Below are 24,828 nucleotides of genomic sequence, written 5' to 3'. Positions count from 1 at the left end.
GCGCAGGGTGTATTGGAATATGAAAGTAAGCGTCCTTTAAATCCAGAGTGGAGAGAAAGACGCCTTGCTGAAGGGGCAGCACTTGTTGGAGTGTTACCATATGAAAATGGTCCGACTGAATGTAGAGATTTAGTTCTCTGAGAGCCGCCCTTTTTGGGAATTAGAAATTAGAGGGAGTACACCCCTGCTCCCTGGTATGGTAAAGAGACTGGCTCTATTGCACCTTTCTGCAACAAAGAGAAACTCTTTCTTTAGAAGGGTGAGATGTTTTTGTGACATGAGGTGTGACCTTGGAGGAATGTTCGGTGGAGTGCTCGTAAGCTCCAGGAAATAACTAGATTGGATAATTTGTAGAACTCATTTGTCTGATTTAGTCATATTCCAAATGGGTAGAAATTGGGAAATACATCCCACGACAGGAGTGGAACGGTCAGGGGGTATGGAAAGAAAGTCACTGTTTGGTGTTTGCAGGGGAAGTGCATGTTTAGTTACATCTGCCTCTTCCCTTGCCGTTGCTTCCTCAATATCCACCTTTAAAATAACCTCTTGAAGAGGGCGACGGACTGTTGCCCTGGTTAGAGGCGGCAGCTTTGTCTGTAGACACATTTTCGGAGTCGCCCCCGTAAAATGAGCAACAAAAGGACCCTCTGTTGGAAGGTGATTGTAAGGCCCCCATTGACTTCGCAATGTCAGTATTCATTTTCATCTTTTCCAGTGATGTATCGACAGTTGGACCAAAGAGGTGTTCTTTGTCAAAGGGTTGGTTAAGAATAGAGGCTTGCACCTCAGGCTTGAATCCTGAAATTCTTAACCAAGCAGGTCTACGGCGCAGTACACTAGTGTTTACTGCCCGAGCTGCTGTGTCTGCCTGATCTAGAGCACACCTGATAGAGGTATTAGTTATTAATTTACCCTCTTGAATCAGGGCACTAGCTCTAGACTCATCCTCATTAGGAAGAAATTCAATGAGCTTTTTGAGCTCATCATTATGAGCTCTGTCATACCTTAACAATAGTGCTTAAGCATTGGCAATACGCCAATGAGTAGCTGCTTGTGACGCTACCCTATTGCTCGAACCGTCAATTAATTTGGACTCTTTATCAGGAAGAGGGGCTTTCCCTGTTTTTGAATTAGCTCTCTTACGAGCACTGGAAACTACTAGGGAGTCCAAAGGCAATTGGCCTTTGATATATACAGGGTCATTAGGTGCTGATTTGTACTTTTTCTCTACCCTGGGCGTAATGATTCTAGCTCTTACAGGGTCCTTAAAGATGTTGTCTGTATTTTTAAGCAGACCTTTTAACATTGGTAATGTCTGTGTAGCTCTTTGAGATGAACTTAGTGGGTCAAACAAAAAATCCTCTTCCAAAGTCTCTTTGTGAAGCTCTGCTCCATGATATTGTGCAGCTCTGTTAACGAGCTTAATATATACAAAAGTATCGTCTGGAGGGGAGGGTCTGGATGGATATAGGTTGAGCTGATTATCTGGGTGAGGGTCAGCATTATAATTATCCCATGGGTTAGTATCCTGTGGTGCGTGGTTATCTATATCCCCATCCCCTGTATCCTGTGGGTCAGGGGATGTTGGTGGAGGAGGCTGTGTAGGTGTAATGAGTACATTTGGATCAATGGTTGAAGGAGGTGGAGGAGGATAGGTACCCATATTCTTCCTTTTTAGAGTAAAGTGGCAATCTTCTTTTAAGCCCATTTTCCTTTTCTCAAGAAGTTTGGCATGAATTTGTCCAGTTTCTTGATTAATCACAATCTGCTTCTGTTTCGGATTCGAAGATGGAATATCGGTCCGAGGCTCTTTATTTGAAGTACTTTCTTTAGACGCCGGTTTTGGTGTCGAAAGTTTTGGTTCCGAAGTTTTCGGCTCCAAAGATTTTAGTTTCTTGACCTATGGCACGGCAACCAGAAGGTGTTTGGATTTAGACGCCGAAGGTTACGGGTCAGCACCAGCGTGGGGACGAGTAGACCCGGAACTGGAATGCTGTTCACGTTTTGACGCAGAGCTCGAAGGCGGGACGCTCGAAACCTTTTCTCAGTGCTGACCTTGGCCCGAATGCCGAGGAGTGACAGGAGCATTTTTATGGAGGAGATGGTAGGGGAAGGAAGTCTTAACTCATGATCCATTGTCCCGGTCTGAAGTCTTCGGCATCTGAGTCAGCTTCCGACACAGAGATGTGTTCCTCCTCCATTTCGGCTTCCTGCGCTTGTGATTCTTCGTGTTCAGAATAGTCTCCGAGGAGATCTTTCATGGGGCCACTTTGCTGGTACATTTCGTGACATCGAGCCCGACGGCCAAGGAGTGTTTTCTTTGATCAAAATGACCAACACGCGTTGCAGTCCTTCTCGTCGTGCTCCTGCAATAGGCAAAGGTTGCACACTTTGTGCAAGTCAGTGCGTGGAAACTCAGCACGGACCCCATGGACAGAACTTGAATGGAGTACATTCCATCGACTGATACCGATCCCAGCGTGGGTAGGCCCAACGGCCTTCCTTGAATGTTCCGATCAAAGGTTTTCGAATGTAAACAATATGCAGAGAATGGGAAATGTGATCGATAAACAATACAGTCTAGGGTAGTGGATTGCGCGTCGAAGGGGGCCCAAAGAAACAGTGAGCGCGACAATACACATCCGAACCCAATGGCGGAAAAAAAACAATCTAACAATGGAGTTGATGCCCATGCGCAGTATCAACGAAAGGAGGAGTAGCCTACCTCGTGACTGGAAATCCTTCTTCGAAGAAAAATAAAGTGCAAACATCCGGACCCTACACTAGATGGCGATCTATGCACAGCAAACGATCTACAGCTTATATGCATCAAACACATTGTTCTGCTGAGAGATCCTGAACCATCTGTTGCTGGGGTTATAATGTCAGGAGTCTGGCCCTATCAACTTGGTGACTTTGGGTGGTCATTAGTTACTCCTGATGTATAAACCAAGCCCAGAAGCCGCTACAAGCAGCTCAAAGAAAGAAAAAACAAAATAAAAAATTTCTTGGTTGCAAAATTACGTGAAAGATTTCTTACAATTTGTTCTGCGATTCATTCAAAGCTTTTGGCTGGGATCAGAAACCCAGTGTTCAAACAAACTCAGTTTTGCCTCATAACAACTATACCAAGGTAATTAACGTTGCTTTGTACTCTTAAGGGCAGAATGACAAACATTGACAATTATCTAAGGAAAGGGCTGGAGGTGGGATTGGTTTGGGGGATTATGTTCATTGTAAACATGAACTCAAAAATCACAAAAAATGAATATCAACCCAAGTACAAAGCATACTAAAGACAAAGAAGTATGCAACAGATCCCCCCCTACTGGCCAACTAGACGTTTTTCCTCTGTTGACTAAGGAATGTCTCACTTCGATTATTCCCTTGGTCAAATCCGGTTCCCCTCTAGACCCTTGTCCCTCCCACATCCTCCGTCATATTTTTTCTTCATGTTCTGATCCCCCTCTTCACCTTCTTAATAGCTCACTTTCTCAGGGTGTGGTGCCCACCCCGCTGAAAACTGCAATCATTGTCCCCATCCTTAAGAAACCTGGTGCGGACCCCTCGGTCCCGGCCAACTACCGTCCGATCTCCCTTTTGCCATTCTTGGCAAAGGTGCTCGAGCGTCACGTTACTCGTACCTTGAGCACTTTTGTGGAGATGCATGGGGCCTTAGCCCCCCGCCAGGCCGGTTTCCGCCCCGCACACTCTACGGAGTCCGTGGTACTCTCGGTCCTCGATAACCTCAGGGAGGGAATGGATACCAACAAGACCCAGGCCTTGGTCCTGCTTGATCTCTCAGCCGCCTTTGACACGGTCGACCATACCATCTTACTCTCCCGTGTCAGGGCGGCGGGGATCGGAGGCACGGCTCTGGTCTGGTTATCCTCCTTCCTGAGGGACCGCACCCAGGCTGTTCGCCTGGGTGACTTTACTGCGGATTTCCGGAAAGTTCAGTGCGGGGTCCCCCAGGGCTCTTCTCTTTCCCCCCTCCTGTTCAACCTTTACATTGCTCCACTTATCTTTTCTTTACAGCAGATGGAGGTCGCAGTATATAACTATGCTGACGACCTCCAACTAATTTTTGATCTGTCCTCCTCTCTGTCTTCTATCTCTAATTTTCAATCTATTATGACCCACATCCGTGACTGGATGAACCACAACCACCTAAAACTCAACCCAGATAAGACCGAGCTGGTGTTGACGGGTGGTTCATCCAGCCCATGGTCTTCTCTGTTTTGGCCCCTTTCCCTTGGTTCCCCTCCTGTCCCCTCTTCCTCTGTTAAAACTTTAGGTATCAAGCTCAATTCTCAACTTACTCTTCACTCCCAGGTTAGCTCTGTCGTTTCCTCTTCCTTTCTTTCACTGCGTACTATACGCAAGGTGTCCCGCTTTTTTTCTTTTCACGCCCTTAAACTGATCACCTTGGCGATGGTCATCTCCCGCCTGGACTATGGCAACGCCCTATATGCCAGTATACCTGCATACAGTCTTAGGCGGCTGCAACAGATCCAGAACCAGCCTGGTGTTCAAACTACCAAAATTTCACCATGTCACTCCCCTCCTTAAATCTTTACATTGGCTCCCTGTTCATGAACGTGTCCAGTTCAAACTGGCCTCTATCACCTTCCAAGCTAGACTGGGCACGGCACCGGTTTTCATCTCTTCTGAGATCACTTCCTATGTACCCACCAGAGACCTCCGTTCTTCTACCCAGGCCCTTCTCACGGTCCCGCGCTTCCGTAGGAAGAAATGGGGCGGTTCGAAATTTGCGACCCTTGCTCCACTCCTCTGGAATTCCCTGCCCCTTGAGCTCAGGACCATGACTCATTACTCCCAATTTAGGAAACAACTTAAGACTCTTTTGTTTTCTAAAGCCTTTAATTAATTAATCTGCCTCCCCCACAGCCTGAACTGCTCTATTTCACATTGGCCAGTTCACCCTGTTTCTGTAAGTTGTAGCGCCATGAAGCCGCTGGCGAACGTGCGCTTTAAAAATAATTTTAAATTCAAATAAATTCAAATTCAAATCACATGAAAGGACCAGTTTTGTCTGCAAAACAAACTTCCTATACCATCAGCGAATTCATTTAATGTTACCAATAGTATCATTACCTACATGACATGCAGAACTTACTGAGAAAGGAAAAAACAGGAAAAAAGCAAACCTCCATTCTGACAAATAAAAAGTTGTCATGATGAGAAGTCCCCTCTAATCAATATTACACAAAGCAATGTGCAAATGAACATTGGGGTGGGGAGCTTGGGTATATGAAACCAAAATACTTACAATGGAATGGTGTGAAGTTACACTGTGACTTAACTGCTGGGTGGCATTTTCAACACAGCCCTAAAAGGAAATCAAAGATAGAAGCAAAGGGTTTCAAAGATCTTTTGTACTGCATCTGGAATTTCAACTAACTGGGCTCCCTAATCAACAGTCAACTTTATTATCAATACACAAGATTTAATATTAGAAAAAAGTTTACAGGATGTGTTAGGATTCTATTTCTAATAGGAAATATTAACATGCTTAGTTAGGAAGTTCATGAAAAATCTCAGATATGCTACAAGGAAAATGCTTCCACATTAACTGAGAAAAGAGCAGTAGACTACCTCCTTTTTAGAGTCCTTGTTTTGATCAATCTCATTATCTACAGCGTTATTTCCATTAGCTTCGTCAATTTCTTCATCACTGTAAAACAAACGCAAGGTTCAAAACAATGATTTGGCAATACTACATTTAAAGCGGAGGTAGTTGTAGTCAAAGATTTTAAAACGTTTGGTTCACTTGGACCTCTTTTGTGGTTTGAATTTCAATATAATGCTTGGTAAATGGATGAAGCAAAACAAAAGGGGATGATGGACGGAGTGTTGAACATTGCAAACATTCACCCCCAGTCAACTGATCTGGGTTTAATCCATCATTCTTTAGCTCACTCCGCCACCCCAGTTCAGACATGGCCATATGCAAATCAGTCTGACCCTGTGCCTAGGAACAGTCCAGCCTGAACTGCCAAGCCATGTCTTCCCTGGACCGGAACCAAGCATCCTAAGAACGGTTTCTGGCTTATCTGCCGTCATCAGCCTGGCTACCTTGAATTCAGTGGCAAAGTGAGCAAGGGACCCACGTCTGGGCACACCCTGCCATCCCAGGGTGAACAAAGCACAAAAAAAAGAGGGATGATGAACAGAGAGTTGAACATTGCAAACACTCACCCCCAGTCAACTGATCTGGGTTTAATACATCATCATTCTTTAGCTCACTCCGCCACCCCAGTTCAGACATGGCCATATGCAAATCAGTCTGACCCTGTGCCTCATGGGAACAGTCCAGCCCGAACTGCCAAGCCATGTCTTCCTTGGACCGGAAACAACCATCCAGGAACCGGTTTCTGGCTATTCAGCCATCAACACTCCGTCCATCATCCTTTTTGGTTTTGAAGGGTATGCCCAGACGTGGGTCCCTTGCTCACTTTGCCACTGTATTCAAGCTAGCCTGCCTGATGACGACTGATTAGCCAGAAACCGGTCTTAGGATGCTTGTTTCCGGTCCAGGGAAGACATGGCTTGGCAGTTCGGCTGGACTGTTCTCATGAGGCACAGGGTCAGACTGATTTGCATATGGCCATGTCTGAACTGGGGTGGCGGAGTGAGCTAAAGAATGATGGATTAAACCCAGATCAGTTGACTGGGGGTGAGTGCTTGCATTGTTCAACACTCCGTCCATCATCCCCTTTGGTTTTGCTTTGGTAAATGGATGAGTAGGTGACGAAGTAGCAGCTTTACAAATATCAAGTGGAATATTACCAGGAATGGCGATAGCAGTGCCTTTTTTAGAGTGGACTTGGTTAGTGCAATGCCTGTGAGCTGCTTATGAATGCATTCATAGCACATTTAAATGCATTTAACTATCCATCTAGCTAGGCCATCTTTGTCTTGTCCTGATTGTGCAGATCCAAAGGAAAGAAATCGTTGTTTTGGGTTGCAGATGTGTATTTCTGTCAATGTAGTACTTGAGTCCGTATTTGACATCTAGTGAATTTGGTTTCCTCTCTGCCCGGCATGTTGGGTTTGGGAAGAATGCTTGAACTTTGATGGGTGGTTAAAATGAAAATGAGATACCACCTTTGGGTGGATGCGTTAGTAGGACTAACTTGTTTAATATGCGTGCAGTTCACTGATTCTGCAGAAGTATAGGACTAGGACTAGGACTAGAAAGGCTACCTTTCCAGTTAGTACGTCTAGTTTGCATTAGTGGATTTGCTTAAAGTCGGAATCAACAACTCAAAAACAATACCAGGATCCCAAGTTAGCATCCTGAGAGCTACAAGTGGAATGACCCTTCTTTCCCCTCTATGAAGGTTTGATTAACCCCTTCGATGCTTGTGACGGAACCATTCCGTCATCAGTCACGGTTGAGCTGTGCTGATGACGGAATGGTTTCGTCACAACCGCACCCTGTTCTGGAATGTCCAGCACAGGGGGGGGGGGGGGGGGGGGGGGGGGGGGGAATCGGCGCTGCACGGAAGCGGTTAAATGAATTTTATAAACTGAGATAATCGATTGAAAAATAAGTGTCGGCAGCTGACAAATTAAAATGAATGGAGATGTATGCTAAGTTGACATCTTTAATGAAATAAAGACAGTGGACTGTCTGATGGGTCAGCATTTAGTGGAAGAGTGTTGACCGTAATGTTCAAAACATTTACATTTAGCTGTATAGAATGTTCAATTGTACAGTCGTGAGTTTTCCATAGAATGTCAGTAAATTAAGAAGGCAAATCCCTAACAAACCAAACCGGCTAACAATGCAGCAAGGCCATATTTAGCATAATTTTTTAATCCCGACACAATCATGCAAACTGTGAGCTTGCAATGCAGCTGTTTGAACCTTTCATCCAGGGGCAAGCCATATTTGCAAGGTTTATGTTGGTGGATACACTATATGTTCCCGTATTATCCTGACGACTTAAGAGGGTAGTGCATACAAGGGAAAAGCATAAGCAAGGCCAGACATTGAACCAAAAATAGCCCTGGCAAAAATATGCTAAAAAGCCACCATGCCCCATTTCTGTCCACGCTCTTGTTCCATCCATCCATTTTCTTTCTTCCTCCCCCACACCTCACCCCCAATTTGCTCTCTTTGCTTATTCCTCGCACAGTCTGCTGCACTAAAATGGTACGAGAAATTGGCATTTTTATGGGCTGGTGTGAACAAGGCAATATATTGGGGTTGATTTTCTATTCATTAGTGAATGCTGAGCAGGTTGACAAAGTTTTGTCTGTGCTTAGGATATGTTCGGCATGGGAGGGGACTTTGGAGTTTGAGCCCAGTGTCACATCTATTGTGCAATTTGAGACCGGGCTAGGGAGTATTCCTCCCTGCTTGTGAACACAGTACTTAGCTGTCCTATTTGTTTTAATAACTAGGTTCTCTCTTGCAAATGTGTGTGCAAAAACAAGCACAGGAAAAGCCTCTCTAAGGTTCAACAGACTGACGTGAAGATATTGAGCTGACCGCCACGTCCCCTGAACTATGAGGTGGGCACAACTCTGCGTTCACTGAACTGTGAGGTGAGAGATGTGCACTACACCTCTGAAGTGAGGCATCCACTGTCAGCGTTGACTAAGTTACTTCCCTCCGGTAACGCCTTATCTGGGGGAGACGGGATCTAGCCACAGATTCATTATCTTAGAATTATCCGCAGGAGCCAAACTGGATCCGGAAATGTTTGTACAGCAGTAACTTGTCGCATCGTTGGAGGGCATTGAGCGACTCAGTAGAGAGGTCGTCCCTCGGATGTGACGCCAACGGAGTCCATTTAAGCCCTCCCCTGACATCAGTTTCTTTTGTGACTATTTTTCACACCAACAACGCGAAGACACTTATAGAAACTGCTTATGCAAACAGTGTGCCAAAAAAGAGAAATGTTTGTGTCAAGCAAATAGGAAGTCCTAAAGAAAGGCAGCAGAATGACAAGAAAAGTAATCTTGTAGGTATCAGGACCAACAGGTCACAGAGAGGGGAGGTTGCGTGGATCGTTATGGAATCTACGGCTAGATCCTCTCTCGACCAGATAAGGAGTTACCGAAGGTCAGTAACTTACTTATCTGACAGAGACATCTAGCTGCAGATTCCTTATCTTAAAATTAGATACCGAAGAGACACCATCCTTGGAGGTGGGTCTGAAAACTGAACTGAGAAAAAGATCCCTGAATAGTACTAGCCGGTCCATAAAGAGATAAAGGAACCAGGCTAAAGAATTATAGGTGAACCAAAGAAAACGCTTGACTAGAAAGATCGTGAAAAGTCCACATGAGAAAGAAAGACATTAACCAAAGCAGAGCGATAAGGAAGCGTTGGAGAAAAACTATTTATTGAAACAATGACACTATGCAGCCCTACCAACGAAAATTAAGCCATGACTGGACAAGGATAAAGGACCAAGGACATCAGCCCACACTGAATTAGAGAACCAGGTTCTTGTGAAAACCAGAACGTGATCTAACCCCACCCCATGATACACAGGAAAGGGAATCTAGAAAGAGTCTAAAAGTGCTGAATAAAAGCATTGTAAGAGGAACAAGAAAGTTTGGTAGAGATCCCTCTAAGATGGAGAAAAGCCTCCTGTGTGGAAGCATGCCATTGCTAAATCCTATGGTAAAGGTGACAGGCCGGGAGCAGTATTAGCTGCTCTGGCCCAACGACACAGATAAGAGGGCGGTTTCTGATCTAGACAGTGGGAATGGTACCATCCTAAGAGAACCATCGGAAATAGAGCAAGCATTTAGTCAGTATTATAAGGAGCTGTATAGTTCACACATCACAGTTGATGAGTCCGCTGTCCTTGACTATCTTGAGCATGTACAACTAACATGGCTAACCAATTCTCACAATGAATACATCATGAAGCCGCTCGATGCATCTGAAATACGCATTGCATTGAATTCTATGCGGGACGGTAGCGCCCAGGTATGGATGGAGTTACAGTCCCTTTCTATAAAACTTGAATAGACGTCCTGCTTCCCCATCTTAGCTAATTATTTGAGGAAATAGAGGACACCAGCATTATGCCACAATCAATGATGAAGGCGCTCAGCCACACGATTAAAACCCAATAAACCCCGCCCCAATTGTGCGCATCCTAAAGACTGCTCTCACTTCTAAATGTGGACACAAAAATATTTGCTAAAATTCTCGCCAATAGACCTTCCCCTCTTCTCCCCATACTTGTTGGTCCGGAGCAGAAAGGCTTTATACTGGGACGTACACTTACCCAAAACCTAAGGACTGTATTCGGCGTCATACAGCACATTACAACCAAAGTTAAGGCTGTCGCCATTTTTTTGGATGCCAAAATGGCTTTTGACTCAGTGGAGTGGACTTTTATGATGGCGGTGCTGCGTAGGATGGGGTTGGAAGATATTTTAATTGGATTGGTCTCTTTATTATATAACCGGCCATCATCAGCAAGGGTCAGAATGAGCAATGAATATGCTACTTACCAGTATGCATCTGTTCTTGGCATGTAGGGCTGCTGACATTCATATCTATAGCATAGATCGCCGCCTAGTGTTGGGTCCGGATGATTGCACATTGTTGTCCTGGAAGAGTCTTTGAAGTATCACGAGATAGGTGGCTCCTCCCCTGGACTACAGTGCGCATGGGCATCGACTCCATCCCCAGATTGTTTTTAGCCATTGTGGCAAAGATGGAGTGTGATAGTGTAAGCGATGGCCATGCTAAGAGTAAGCGTTAAAAAGTCTGCAGCCGCTACAGGCGCCGGGGAGGAGGGCGGGCGATATGAAGGTCAGCAGCCCTACATGCCAAGAACAGATGCATACTGATAAGTAGCATATTCAGTTCGAGGCATGTGGGCTGCTGAATTCATATCTATAGCATAGAATACATAGCAGTCCCTCCATTAACGGCGGCCGCCTGTGCCAGCTGCAGAAGTCTGAAAAAGCGTTTTAAGAACAGCCTGCCCTACAGCTGCCTGCTGCTTGAAGTGCACATCTACACAGTAATGTTTAGTAAACGTGTGTGGTGTAGACCATGTGGCTGCTCTACAAATGTCTACCAAAGGGATATTACCAAGGAAAGCCATAGAGGCCCCCAACTTTCGGGTGGAGTGGGCTCTTGGAGGGACCGTTGAAGTGCGCTTAGCCTTGTGATAGCAAATTTGAATGCACTTAACAATCCACCTGGCTATACCTGCTTTGGAAATGGGGTTGCCTTTGTGCTGGGCTGAGAAGGCAACAAAGAGTTGTTGCGTTTTCCTAAAGTTCTTGGTCCTATCGATGTAGTACATCAAGGCTCGTTTGACATCAAGAGTGTGGAGCATTCTTTCGGCAACTGTTTCTGGGTTTTGAAAGAATGCGGGCAGTTCAATGGTCTGATTGACATGGAACTGCGAAACCACTTTAGGAAGAAATTTAGGGTTAGTGCGCAGCACCACCCTGTTGGAGTGAATTTGAATGAATGGCTCTTGTACAGTGAGCGCCTGTAGCTCACTAACACGTCGCAGAGACGTAATGGCAATGAGAAAAGCCACTTTCCATGTCAAGAACTGAATCTCAAATGAATGTAGAGGCTCAAAAGGTGGGCCCATCAACCTGGTGAGGACCACATTGAGGTTCCATACAGGAGCTGGCGGGGTCCTGGGGTCCTGGGAGGGATGACCCGCTTCAGGCCTTCTAGGAAGGCTTTAATGGCAGGCACTCTGAAGACGGAGAGATGCTGCCTGTTCTGGAGATAAGCCGCTATGGCAGATAAGTGTATCCTAATGGAAGCGTATGCTAGATTGCATTTGTAAAGATGTAACAAATAGCAGATGATGTTGGGAGTGGATGCATCTAGCGGGTTGATATTGTGTGTAGCACAGTAAATGACAAACCGCTTCCATTTTGCTGCATAGCAGGCTCTGGTGGTGGGCTTTCTTGCCTCCCGTATGATATCCATGCATTCAGGAGGCAGGTCAAGGTAGCCAAACTCTAAGACTTCAGGAGCCAGATCGCCAGGTTGAGCTGTTGCGGATCTGGGTGCTGAATGTCGCCATGGCTCTGCGTCAAAAGCTTGGGCGTGAGGTGGAGCCTTTGATGCAGTACCACGGAGAGTTCTAGAAACGTGGTGTACCATGGTTGGCGTGCCCATGTTGGAGCAACCAGGATGAGAGTCATCGAGTGTTGCTTTAGCTTTCTTGCCACCAGCGGTATGAGAGGTGCTGGGGGAAAAGCGCACGCAAATCTGCCTGACCAGTTCATCCATATCGCATTGCCTTGCGACTGTGGGTGAGGGAACCTGGCAGCAAAGCTTTGGCATTTTGCGTTTTCCCTTGTGGCGAACAGGTCTATCTGTGGATGACCCCACTGCTGGAAGTACGGGCGGAGTACTGATGGATGTATCTCCCACTCGTGCATCTGGTGGCTGTACCTGCTGAGCAGGTCCGCCATCTGATTGTCCGTGCCTGGGAGGTGTTCCGCCATGAGGAAGATGTTCCTTTGAATGGCCCACTTCCACATGCTCTGAGCCAGATGAGACAACTGTGGAGAGTGTGTACCTCCCTGCTTCTGGATGTAGTACATGGCTGTCATGTTGTCCGTCCGGATCAACACGACTTTGTTGCACAGATGTACTTTGAATGCCTTCAATGCCATGAAGATTGCCATCAGTTCTAGGTAGTTGATGTGCATCTTCTTTTGCTGTATTGTCCATAGTCCCTGCCCTGTGTAGTGGAGTACATGAGCTCCCCATCCCTGGAGAGACGCGTCCGCCGTCAGGATGATTTGTGGGACAGGCTCTTGGAACGGTCGGCCCTTGCAAAGGTTGTGTGGATTCCACCAATGCAGAGAGTTGTACGCCCGACCGGTGACCAACACTAGGTCTTTCAATTGTCCCGGAGCCTGGTTCCACTGATGCGCTAAGCATTCCTGGAGCGGGCGCATATGTAACCTCGCATGCGGGACTATGAAAATGCAGGAGGCCATCATGCCTATCAACTGCATGAACACTCTCGCTTGAAGCGAGCGTTGCGGTTGGAACTGTTGGATTAGCGACTGGATGTTGTTGATCCGCGCTGAGTATTGATGGTTGCACCCAGATATTGCCGCACATGGGCTGGCTGAAGGTGCGACTTTCGATAGTTCAGGGAGAACCCCAGACTGTGAAGAAGGTGAATGGTGTGGGACATGTCGGCGGCGCACTGCTGGGCCGACTTCGCCTGAACCAGCCAGTCGTCCAGATAAGGGTAGACATGGATGTGTTGTCTCCTGAGGTGCGCCGCTACTGTCGCTAGACATTTGGTGAACACTCTGGGGGCCGTGGTCACTCCGAAAGGAAGGACCTTGAATTGATAATGCCGATTTTGAATGGTGAATCTGAGGTATTTTTTGTGTGAAGGATGGAGTGGAATGTGGAAGTAAGCATCCTTGAGGTCTAAGGTTGCGAGGAAGTCTCCCTGATTGAGGAGTGGAAGAACCTGTTGCAGCGTTAGCATGTGGAAGTGTTCTGAGAGAATGTACTGGTTTAGGGGCCTGAGGTCTAGAATAGGCCTGAGGGAGCCGTCCTTCTTGGGGATTAAGAAGTACAGGGAGTACACCCCTGTGCCTTCCTCCTCCACTGGGACGAGCTCGATAGCGCCCTTTTGCAGCATGACGAGAACCTCCTGCTGCAATAAGTGCAAATGCTCCGTGGACATAGGACGGTGTTTTGGTGGTATGTTGGGTGGAGTGGATGTGAGCTCCAAACAATAGCCGTACTGGATAAGTTTCCTGACCCACCTGTCTGTGGTGATGTTTTTCCAGACTGGCAGGAACCGCTGGAGTCTCCCCCCGACAGGCGTGGAATGGTCGGGGCAGTGACAGGGCGTCACTGTTTGTTGGAGGCAGAGGAACGGGAGTTGTTGTTGCCCTTGCCTCTGCCCTTGGAGTTGTTGCCTCGATAACCTCCTCTATTTTGTTTGGGGTAAGAGGATTGCGCCCCACCTTTATTGAATTGGGTTTGCTGGGACATCTGGCCTCTGGAAACACCCCTATTGCCTGACCGACGAAAAGTGCTCCCCCTAAACTGTTGGGATTGGAGAGCTCCCATGGACTTGGCAGTCTCTGTATCCTTTTTTATTTTTTTCAAGGCGGTATCCACCTCTGGACCAAATAATCTGTCAGGGTTAACTGGTTGGTTGAGTATGGTAGTTTGGATCTCTGGCTTAAATCCAGAGATTCTGAGCCACGCCTGTCGTCTTAACATCACACTGGTGTTAATCGCCCTGGCTGCAGTATCGGCAACGTCCAGTGCGCACTTTATTGAAGCGTTGGAGATGAGCTTCCCCTACTGGATAAGCATCTCCGCAGCCTCCTTATATTGGTCTGGGAGATGTTGCAGCAGGGTCTCTAGGGTGTCGTAGTGTGCCCTGTCGTAGCGTGCCAAGAGTGCCTGCGTGTTAGAGATACGCCATATATTGGCCGCCTGAGCTGCTACCCTCTTTCCCGATGCTTCAAGCACTTTGGACTCTTTGTCCGGGGAGGAGCTTCACCCGTGGTCTGTGAATTTGCCCTCTTGCGGGCATTAGAAACGACCAGAGAGTCCAATGGCAACTGGCCCTTGATGTAAGAGGGATCGCCAGGTGCCGGTCGGTATTTCTTTTCAATTCTAGGGTTGACCACCCTAGCTCGTGTGGGCTCCTTGAAAATGTCCGCTGCATGTTTGAGGACCCCTTTGAGCATTGGGAGAGTTTTCACAGTTTTCTCATCTGTTAAAAAAGTGTCAAAGAGGAAGTCCACCGCCACAGGGTCAGCATGGAGTTAAACGTCGTGGTTTTTAGCCGCCCTTTCAATCAAGGCAGTAAATGCCGCAGAATCCTCAGTGGGAGACGGTTTGATATTGTATATCTGAGGGTCGAAAGTGGGTTGCTGATCACCCTGGTCACCTGTGTCCACTCATGCGTCCTGTTGTGCATCAGGATCAGCGTGGGTTGGGAAGCTGTATTCGTCATCTTGATCCCCAGCATCCTCGGCATAAGTTGGCGAGGGCATGGCAATTCTCTGAGTCCGAGGGGTCAATGGTTCGACCAAGACTGGTGCATCAGAAGCAGGCTTTTTGCGCTTCAAGGGAATGGTGTACGACTCCAAAGGCGTCGGCGCCGTAATTTTTCGCTTGTAAAGAGTAAGCTTCCCAGTGTCGGCATCGATGAAGCGTTCCGACTGTTCCTCCAGCAATGGTGGTCGATGCGTTGAGCCCCCAGCCGGGAGAGTAGGCGTCGACCCCACAGCACTGTGCGTTTTCGCTCCGGGCTCCGCCCGTGGTGCGAATGCCTTTGGTGCCACCTTCGGTGGTAACGTGAAGAGGAGTGGCGTCGATGACTTGGAGGTGGGTACCGACTGTTTCGGCACGGAAGGCGTTCTGGAGTCTTCTGCCGAGGCTTTGTCCCTGATACGCTTGAGTGAGTCCGAGACCTGCTTCGTGAATGAAGCGGACGGTTTCGCCGATACGACAGAGGACCTCGGTCCAGCAACGTTGGAAGACTCGCTGGTCGACGACTTTGGCTTGTCGGTCCGAGGTGTGCCTGTGGCGGTGCCGTGGGCAACCTTTGGCTCGATGCCCCTGCCGGTCTTCGGCTCGACGCCCTTTGCGGGCTTCGGTGCCGCGGCCTTGCTTTGCTTCGGCTCGATACCCGATCCGGACTTCGGCTCGACGCCCTTGCTGGACAGAGTCTGAACGACCTTTTTGGGCTGCACCTCGACGTCTTTAGGCTGCTTCGGCTGGACGGATTTCACCGACTTGGCCGGGTCGACTTGCTTCTTCAGCTTGGGCTGTCCCGACACCCCGGAGGACGAGGGTGTCGGTGGATCAGAGGGTTTCAGTTTCAATTGCGCCTGAACCACTTTAGGGTGTTCGGAGACCGAAGGTTTCACTTTCGGTTTCGATTTCTTCAATGGCGGCTCCGCCGAAGTGTCCGTAGCCAGAGGCGGGGCTGTGGATTTTGGTACAAGGTCTTGGGTAAGGCCGATAGGCGATCCCTTGACCTGAGCCTTAGTAAGAGTTCGAACGGGGCATAGCTCGTCCTCTGAGCTATCTTCCATGGCCCCATAGGCCTCATCGTCGTCTCCTACCTAGTCGACGACGTCTGCTACGGGTAGGTCTTCGACATCCACTTGAGGGTCGTCTTCGACTTCTTCCGCTAGAGGCGAAGTCTGCAGGTGAACGTCGTGTTAGTCTGCCTCGTAGCTGTCGAAGATGTCCGCCGGGCCGACTGCCGGGCCTCCATGCGCGCCACACGCCGAAGCATCTTCGATCGAAATCTGGAACAAGCCATACAGTTGGCTTCATCGTGGTCCGGCGACAGGCACTTGTTGCACACCGGGTGGACGTCGATGTGCGGGTACTTCGACCCGCACACTTCTTGAACGGGCTCCGTTTCATGTCGCGTTGTCGAGGGTCTTGCTGCGTCGACTGGGCCCCAAGCTCCAAGAGTCACGCGACTCCCGGAATGTCGAACTCGGAAGGCGAGTCCGAACAGAACTGGGCACCGAACGCAAACAATACAGACGATAAAGAGAGAAAGAAAGGCCTTTTGGCCTCGAGAATATGTTGATTCCGAACTGAGAGAACGAAAGTACATCCGAACCCAATGGCGGAAAAAAACAATCTGGGGATGGAGTCGATGCCCATGCGCACTGCAGTCCAGGGGAGGAGCCACCTATCTCGTGATACTTCGAAGACTCTTCCAGGACAACAATGTGCAATCATCCGGACCCAACACTAGGCGGCGATCTATGCTATAGATATGAATTCAGCAGCCCACATGCCTCGAACTTAGCTCTCTTCCTCTTTTTCAATATACCGGGTCCCCCCTCTCCATTATTATACGCCATAGTCGCGGAGCCCTTGGCGCGTGCACTGAGGGAATACCATGGACATCTGGTATCCATTTCCCCAACTATAATTTGATCGTGTCTGCATATGCACTCGGGATCCCGCCACCAACCTTTCCCCTTTAATTTGTGAAGTTATAAAAGTTGGAGGTATATCAGGATTAAAAACCAATTGGAATAAATACATATTTCCACTAGCCCCTCTATGGTCCCTTACAACTTCGACTTTCCTTTACAATAGACCAATGAGCCGGTCCAATACTTGGGAGCCCAGGTGCACACCGATTCTGAATTGGTGTTGCTTGACTACAGAAGGGCGATCACTAAACTAGAGAGTGATATTGAGAGGTGGATCAAGCTACCTCTCTCCCTGGTGGGCCGCGTATCTCTGTTGAAGATGATAGTTTTACCTAGACTGCTGTGCCTCTTCACTAACTTACCTATGGTGGTTCCCCGTCACTTTTAAAAGCATCTCAAGGCTCTGATGGTTAGGCTGGCTTGTGTGAGGAAATCCCCTAAGGTCAAGAATGATACACTTACACTTCCATACTCTATTGGTGGACTGGGCGCCCCTGACCTTGCGCTCTACTACAGAACTGCTCAAGGCTCGCATGCTTATTATTGGTGCCATGGACTGCACACTCTTCCGCATCTGCACAGAGAGAGAATTGGATCTGACCAGTCTCCGCTCCCCAGGCAACTCACTCAACCTCCCCACAGGCATTATGGCGTTCTGGACTCTATAAACTCAACGGTCCACGTGTGGAGTGAACTGTTAAAAAGGCAGGCGTGCATTCTGCTTTGGTGCCAATGGTTTTCCTTTGGTTCTGAAGTAGCTGTCCAAAAAGCACTTCGAAATGTCCAGATTCATAATTTGGATGACTTCTTCTCTGAGGGTAGAGCTCTGCCTGGGATGAGGTCGCCACTGTAGCTCATGATGCTAGCTCCTTAGTACACTTTCATTACATAAGGGCACGGCATGCTCTGAGGGAGCTGCTGGGAGATTAATATTTAGAGCCTCCGGGGCTCCAGTCTTTCACTTACCTTCTGTGGGCCAATACCCCGTATAAGTTAATCTCCAACAGATACACCTTGTCCCAGGAATACTGACGCGCCAATTACTCCCTGCCGAGAGCGCAGTGGCAGACTTGGAAGTTCCTATTGATGATAGCCAATGGAAGTACTGCTGCGAGGTCACTCAGTGTCTCTAAATGGAAGGCACAGACGAATACATTTTAAGTTTTTAACCAGAACATATTATACACCTTCCCGGCTCCACGGATATGGCTTACGTGAGTCGGACCGATGTGAGCACTGCGGGGCAGACTTTTTCCATACGGCATGGGTATGTCCACAGATTGCGGTTTTTTGGAACCAGATATTCTTGGAATTGGGGAATATCTTTGGTATGCCACTTAATCCCGACCCCCTATATTGGGATACACTAATCCACAACCTAAAAGAGTTCGAAAGCATTTGGGTTTGGGTCTTCTTCTAGCTAAGAGGCGAATAGCTATACGCTGGGCAAGTGGACGCCCCACCCTCAAAATTGGAGTGGGAAAACATGATTCTTTTGTAATACGCAGTCTGAGAACATATAGTGAGCTTATGCCTCCACAGAGCCGCCCCATGAATTACTGGGGGATTTATAAGCAGTATTTCTTGTCCAGGGATGAGAATGGAACAGACTAGGTTTAAAATCACTATGCAAGAACGATCCTACGAATTATAATAAGACATTGATGGTACTACTGTTGCACATAGATCTAATTGCTTTACTTCGGAGTAATGTTTGTTGCAAATACTCATGATTGGGGTCTGTTAATAGCCGTGTGGTTGATGTTCCTACTGCATATCCACAGATCTCCCTTTTTTCTGTTGCGTCTCTCCTGATTAATTTCTTACAGATTGAATGGTGTTCACCCCTGCTATAATGTTACTGACACTGAATTATGTACACTGCTGTGGACTGTTAAATAAAATTCAATAAATCAAAAACAAAAATGAAATAAACATGAGTCCAGCAATAGATTTTGCGGGGTCTTCTGTTGTGATTAAAATATCATCAGCGTAAGCTGCTAACTTTACCTGAGTGTCTCCGAAAGAAACGCCCTCTATGTCTTCGTTACGCTTGATATCAGTTAGAAGGGGTTCAAGGGCCAGGAGGAAAAGTGCTGGGGAGAGTGGGCAGCCCTGTCTGGTGCCCTGATCGAGTCGAAACAGGTTGGAAAGGGTACCGTTGATTGCTATTCTAGCTGGTGGGGAGGAGTAGAGGGCCATCACCATTTTGATAAAGGAGTGGCCGAGGTTGAAAGTATGCATACATTGTTGGAGAAAAGACCATGAAACCTTATCGCAGGCCTTTTCAGCATCTAAAGTTTTCGCTACCATTGCGGAGGGAGAGTTCTTAGCTTTCTCTAGTAGGTGACACAGTAGTCTGGTATTGTCGTTCGACATCCGATGTTTCAGGAAGCCAACCTGTGCCGGGCTAATCAGTTTTGGGAGGAAGGAATTTAATCTGTTCGCTAAAATTTTGGCATAAATATTGCAATCAAGATTTATCAGAGAGATGGGGCGGTAATTCTTGGTTTGGAGAGGGTCTTTCCCCTCTTTGGGGATAACTATGATTGTGGCTTCGCTCATCGAAGGAGAAATGCTTCCACTGGTCGCTGTGGAGTTGAAAAGGGTTTGGAGCGCGCGTTGAGTTGGTCAGTAAAGGCTTTATAGAAGGGCGCAGAAAAGCCGTCTGGCCCGGGGGCCTTATTGCTCTTCAATGATTTGATGGCTGCTGTAATCTCTGCGCTAGTGATGGGGGACCCTAGCTGAGACTTATCGACTTCTGACAATTTGGGGAGTTGTAGGGACTCAAGGTAGTGGGTGCAGGCTGCCATGTTTAGTGGTTTATCATTTTTATAGAGATCTTCATAGAAGGCTTTAAATGTGTCTAGGATTTTGGACTGTCTGGTGTGGGTGTTGTTTGCGGAGTCTTTTATTGAGGATATGGTATTTAGTTTCTGTTTATGTTTGAGGTAGGAAGTGAGGAGTTTACCGGCTTAGTTTCCCTCACATAATTTTAGGGCATTGAAACGGTTGATCCATACACCCGCTCTCTTACTAGTGATGGTGTTGTATTCATATTTCTTTTTGGTCAATAGGTCTAGGGACTTGGCGTCGAGGGGGATTGGATTTGTGGCGGGATTTTAGGAACCCGATCTGTTGTTCCAGTTGTTCTAGGTCCTTATTTAACGCTTTGTTAGCTTTGGCTCTGATATTGATGACCCCTCGGATCGTGGCCTTAAGTGCGTCCCATAAGGTATCAGGTGCAAAGTCCTGGACATCATTTAGTAATAAATATTCTTCAATGGCGTTTGCTATGAGCAATTTGTTGGTGGGGTCGGATAGGGTTTCCTCATTAAATCGCCATCTCCTAGGGGGAAGGATCGAACAGGATCCAGCAAGTTTGGTGCGGATACAGGCATGATCAGATAACAATTTAGGGGCTATTTCAGTTTCCTCTATCAGGTGTGTGAAGGAGCTTGAAATTAGGATAAAATCAATGCGCAAGTATGATGTGTGGGGCGGAATAGAAGGTATAATCCCTCCCATCAGGGTTTTGGAGGCGCCAGGAATCCTTTAAGCAGTATCGCTCGCAAAGGCGTAAGAGGGCTTCATGTGAACGGGAAGAGTGGAATATGCATTTGGATTGTCTGTCCAATATTGGGTCCAGGGGTAGGTTGAAGTCGCCCCCCACTATCAGTAGGTCGACTTGTGGAATGTGTTCTATTGAGCGAGAGACCGAGTCCCAGAATTCAGGGTCATCAGAGTTGGGGCCGTAGATGTTCACGTGTATGGGGTCATCTTCCCTTAGGAGGTGGGTCACTGATAGTCTTCCCTCTGTGTCATGGGTGTGTGAGACTAGTGTCAAGTTGGATTGTTTCGCTAATAGAGTAGTTACTCCGCCTTTTTTGTGTGTCGCAGGGGAGCTCAATACGTGTGACGACCAGTGTATGTTCAGAAAACGCAAGTCTTCCTCTGACAGCTTGGTTTCCTGAAGTAAGATGATGTCCCCTTTTGTTTTAGCAAGGTAATAAAAAATGTTCCTTCTTTTCACCGGGTGGTTAAATCCTTTAACATTCAAGGAGATTATATTAAGGTCGTCTGCTAATGATTTGACGTTAGACATCGGTGTGAGCCTTAATCGCTAAGTAGCGAGCTGGTGAAAAGACGCTTGGTGTGTGGGGTGTCGTGATTTGTCAGCGCGGATTGGGCAGCGGATGCAGACCGTGACTAGTTGTATTCAGTGTGGATAGCCTGCATAATTCAGTGTAAGGAGATACAACTTTAAGTAAAGGGTGGAGGATACAGTAATTAAGCAAAAGGTGGGGGTGCAGAAAAAAGCGAGTGCTGTACCTGCAAGAATTAAACATAAGCAAAAGGCAGTACAAAATGTAGGTAAAATCTCTTGATCTCTGAATCTTCTTAACCCCCTGTTCCTCCCTCCCTCCCAATTTCACCCAATATCTCCCCCTCCCCCCCCCCAATACGTACGTAGGGAGTACGACGGCAGTACCTTGCTAGGTAGAACACGAGTAACATTAACAATAACATAGTAACAGTCCCAGTATTGGAGTCAATTGGGTAGTATTAAGTCCCGTTGCAAGAACCGGAGTAACATATATTAAATCATCTGAACCAATAATCAAGTCGGCTGGCAGGGTTAAGATTGGATCCTACCGTGTGAGCACATTGGCTCTAATTAGTATCTGAGCAAAATAATGAGACTGTTAGGCTACCCAGACCTAGGTATTGATATGGTGTTGATATGAACTATAGGACTAGGTAGACAGAGCCCCGTTTGGTTTGCGGTAGACGCACTATATATAACAAGAATACAGAATCTGAAACCAAAGTAGCATAAACAGAACATTAGCATGACTCCAAATCAAAACCAGATTCCTAAAGTCACTGAAGTGGCCCAACCGTCAGTTTATAAACTCACGGAACAAGAGAACACTCAGGCAGAATGATGCACTTCGTGGCTGGAGGGTTGACGACACCAGGATAGAGTTTCTTGATGTCAGGCAAATCTCGAGCCCGCAGGCAGCAAACCACAATCAGGCTAGAGCAGGAAGTCAATGAATCTGATGGGCTGCATCATGAGGGGTTAGAGTTGTCGTTTTTCTCTTATTGGAGAGTCCGTTTGATTGATCCATTTCTCGTGCAGTGTGGTCTTCGAGGTGACACGCTAGGTCTTTGGGGTCCGTGTAGAATCTGGGGCGGCCATTTATCATGATCTTGAATTTAGCGAGGCCTGCGAAGGAGAAGGTGATGTTTTTGGATCTGAGCTTGTCACGGAGATCAAGAAAACCTTTACGAACTTCCACCGTGTCTTTGAAATAGTCTTGCGTGAAAATGATTCTTTGGCCTTCCCATAGAATGGAGTGGTTTTTCCTTGCATATTGGAGGATCATCTCGACGTGCTGGAACCTGAGCGGTTTGCATATCAGCGGCCTGGGGCCTTTGGTGTGTTTACTAGCGAAGGTGGGGATCCTGTGTGCCCTGTCCAGTTCGAGGCCGTGAGGAAAGTCTATTTTGGTGATCATGGGGATCCATGATTCCAGGAAGGCCACGCTAGAATCTGCGTCCTTTTCAGAGTTCTCCGGTACGCCAAAGATTCTAATGTGTCCCCTTCTGTTCCAATCCTCCAACTCAGCGTTGTGACGTCTGAGAGCGTCAGTGGTATTCTCTAGGCGTTGGATTTTTTTCGCCGATTGTCGTGATAGGTCTTCCACTTCGCTAATGCGTTGTTCGGCCACCCCCAATCCTGTGTTTAGTGCGCTCATGTCGGCTCTAATCGCTGTGAGCTCGAGCTGCATGGAGTCAGTGTTAGCTTTGGCGGATTTAGAGCGATCATGGAGGTCTGCCATTTTCTTAAGAATCATTTCCATCGTGGCCGCCATGGCCGTTCTGTTTTTAATGGGGGAATCTGAAATCGCCGGGTCTGGTTTTACCTTCTTGGTAAGATTTCTATCTTCTCTGTTCGTCATTGTGGCAGAATAGGGTGGTGGTGGAGGTCACGGCGGTAAAAAAATTGTAGGAGGACCTATAAGAGTCATCTAGTCGCGGTTATCGCTCTTTGTGGTTAGCCAGAGTATGCTTGAGTATGGTTCGGGCAGTATTGTACTTTGCAGGCGATACCCCAACTCTCTATAAGATCACTGCTTGGTGTCAGAGTGAGGTTCTTCGCAGGAGTGTGAAGGTCAGCAGTGCACGGATCTGGCAGGAGGACACAGCTGGAGGTCGGTGCTTATTGGGCTGTGCCTAGAGGCTAGTGGTTTGTATCCAGCGACTGGACAGGGTCAGATGGTTATGGTTGGTCGCAGGTTGGTAGCGAGCAAATCACTGAATGGTGGGTTGGAGGCAAGAACCTCGTACAGCTCTCTAGAAATGCAGGTCAGAGGACTTCTTTCCACTTGAGATAGTCTTGTGGTGGGCAGAGGCACCTACTGTATGGCGGTGAAAGGGAGGCACAAGGCAGATCCTCAGTTCTCAAATGGCTGCAAGCGCGGGATATGGGGCATCTCTCCCCGTGGTGTGGAGGCAGCGAGGGGCTTTTGGCGGTCAGCATCTCAGCCTGAGTGCGGAAAGCGCGAAGTGCGGGGCATACCTTTGATGTATTTACGCATGTCCGTGTTGCTCACAGGGCATCTCTCCTCGTGTTGAGTAGTTCGAGGGGGTCTTATGGTGGTAAGGGTTTCACCGTAGGGCAGTGGATGTGAGGCGCGAGTCACTTTGTTAGGAACAGAGTTTTAAAATAACTCGTAACGGCGCCGCCATTTTGGGGTCAGGCACATCGGGCCGATTTTGGGCTGTAGCGGTATCTTTATAAGGTCTTCTCACCTCGTAGGGGATCAGTGGAGATGATTAGGCGTTCCTTTTCTTCACTTGGTCGTGTGGAGGGTGTTTGCTGGCTGTGGGTGTTAGGTCCAGCTCTCGATGTCAGGCTAGGACTCTGTGACCGGGTGCCGCCATTTTGAGGACTTCCCGATACCGGAGCACGGTTGGCCAAAAACTGGAAGAATGTCTGCAGATAGGTAACTGCGATCGCAGATCAGGTTACCGAAGGACACCTCATGATGTTAGACATCGGGTTCCCTGGTTTCCGATCGAGTTAGCGCGGGGAATCACTGGGATAAAGGCAGCAGTCACTCTCCTGGACTACGGAGCTCCCGGTTAGGCAGCCATTACCACTGCCGTCTGTACATGTGATTCTAAATTCATGAAGATTTGTGGTCTCTGGGATTACTCTGGTATGCCTGTAACATACTCTGTATGAAGACAACAAATAGAATAGTTTCCTCTAAAAATCAGTTTTTGCACATGACTATTTCCCATGATGGTCCAGTTCCAACATTTGTCGGCACAGGCTCATGAACTATAATCTACCATATGCTATTTTCCATAGAAAACCATAGCCTACTCGATAAACTTAACGTAGTCGGAAGTTGCATAAGCAGCCACAATCAGCTTATCCTAGGATTGCTAATGGACCTCAAGAATAAAAGTTTACTAGTGGCACATAATAAACTAACACACAAGGGACAGAGGCTATGCGCATGAATTGGAACCAGGTACATAAGGACCTATTTATCAGGGACTTCGAGATAGATAACCAGGCATGAATTACCACCTCTTTACACCATGAGGCTCCCTCTACTGATATTATTCAGGCATACACCTTACTGAGCTCATACATTGCAACAAAATTAAGGAAGAACAAACCTGTAGGCCCAATTAGCCCAAGTTGGTTTAATCAAGCTTGGTCTAAAGCTCCCAAAATAAAACATAAAATTCTTGTGAAACAACTGTGGGACAAGCTTGAAATAGTTAAGGCAAGGAAAGTTTACAAAGCAGCTATCACAGCTAGAAAGGCAGAAATTAGGACCAGGGTGC

General features: G+C 47.5%; 1 protein-coding gene across 3 annotated transcripts in view; it reads right to left on the bottom strand.

Moving 5' to 3' along the window:
• RCOR1 (REST corepressor 1) overlaps positions 1 to 24,828 on the bottom strand; it is a 523,596-nt gene that overhangs the window by 286,176 nt on the left and 212,592 nt on the right. For all 3 annotated transcript variants that reach the window (XM_078660219.1, XM_078660217.1, XM_078660218.1), the window contains 2 exons: positions 5,620 to 5,698; positions 5,294 to 5,353 (listed from right to left, as the gene is read on the bottom strand). In XM_078660219.1, the coding sequence (XP_078516345.1) occupies positions 5,294 to 5,353; positions 5,620 to 5,698 (139 nt within the window). The remainder of the gene's footprint in view (positions 1 to 5,293; positions 5,354 to 5,619; positions 5,699 to 24,828) is intronic.

Source organism: Lissotriton helveticus, chromosome 9, assembly GCF_964261635.1.
Source record: "Lissotriton helveticus chromosome 9, aLisHel1.1, whole genome shotgun sequence".
NCBI lineage: Eukaryota > Metazoa > Chordata > Amphibia > Caudata > Salamandridae > Lissotriton > Lissotriton helveticus.
The sequence above is the reverse complement of the archived record's forward strand: the minus strand, read 5'-3'. Positions and strand labels throughout refer to the sequence as shown.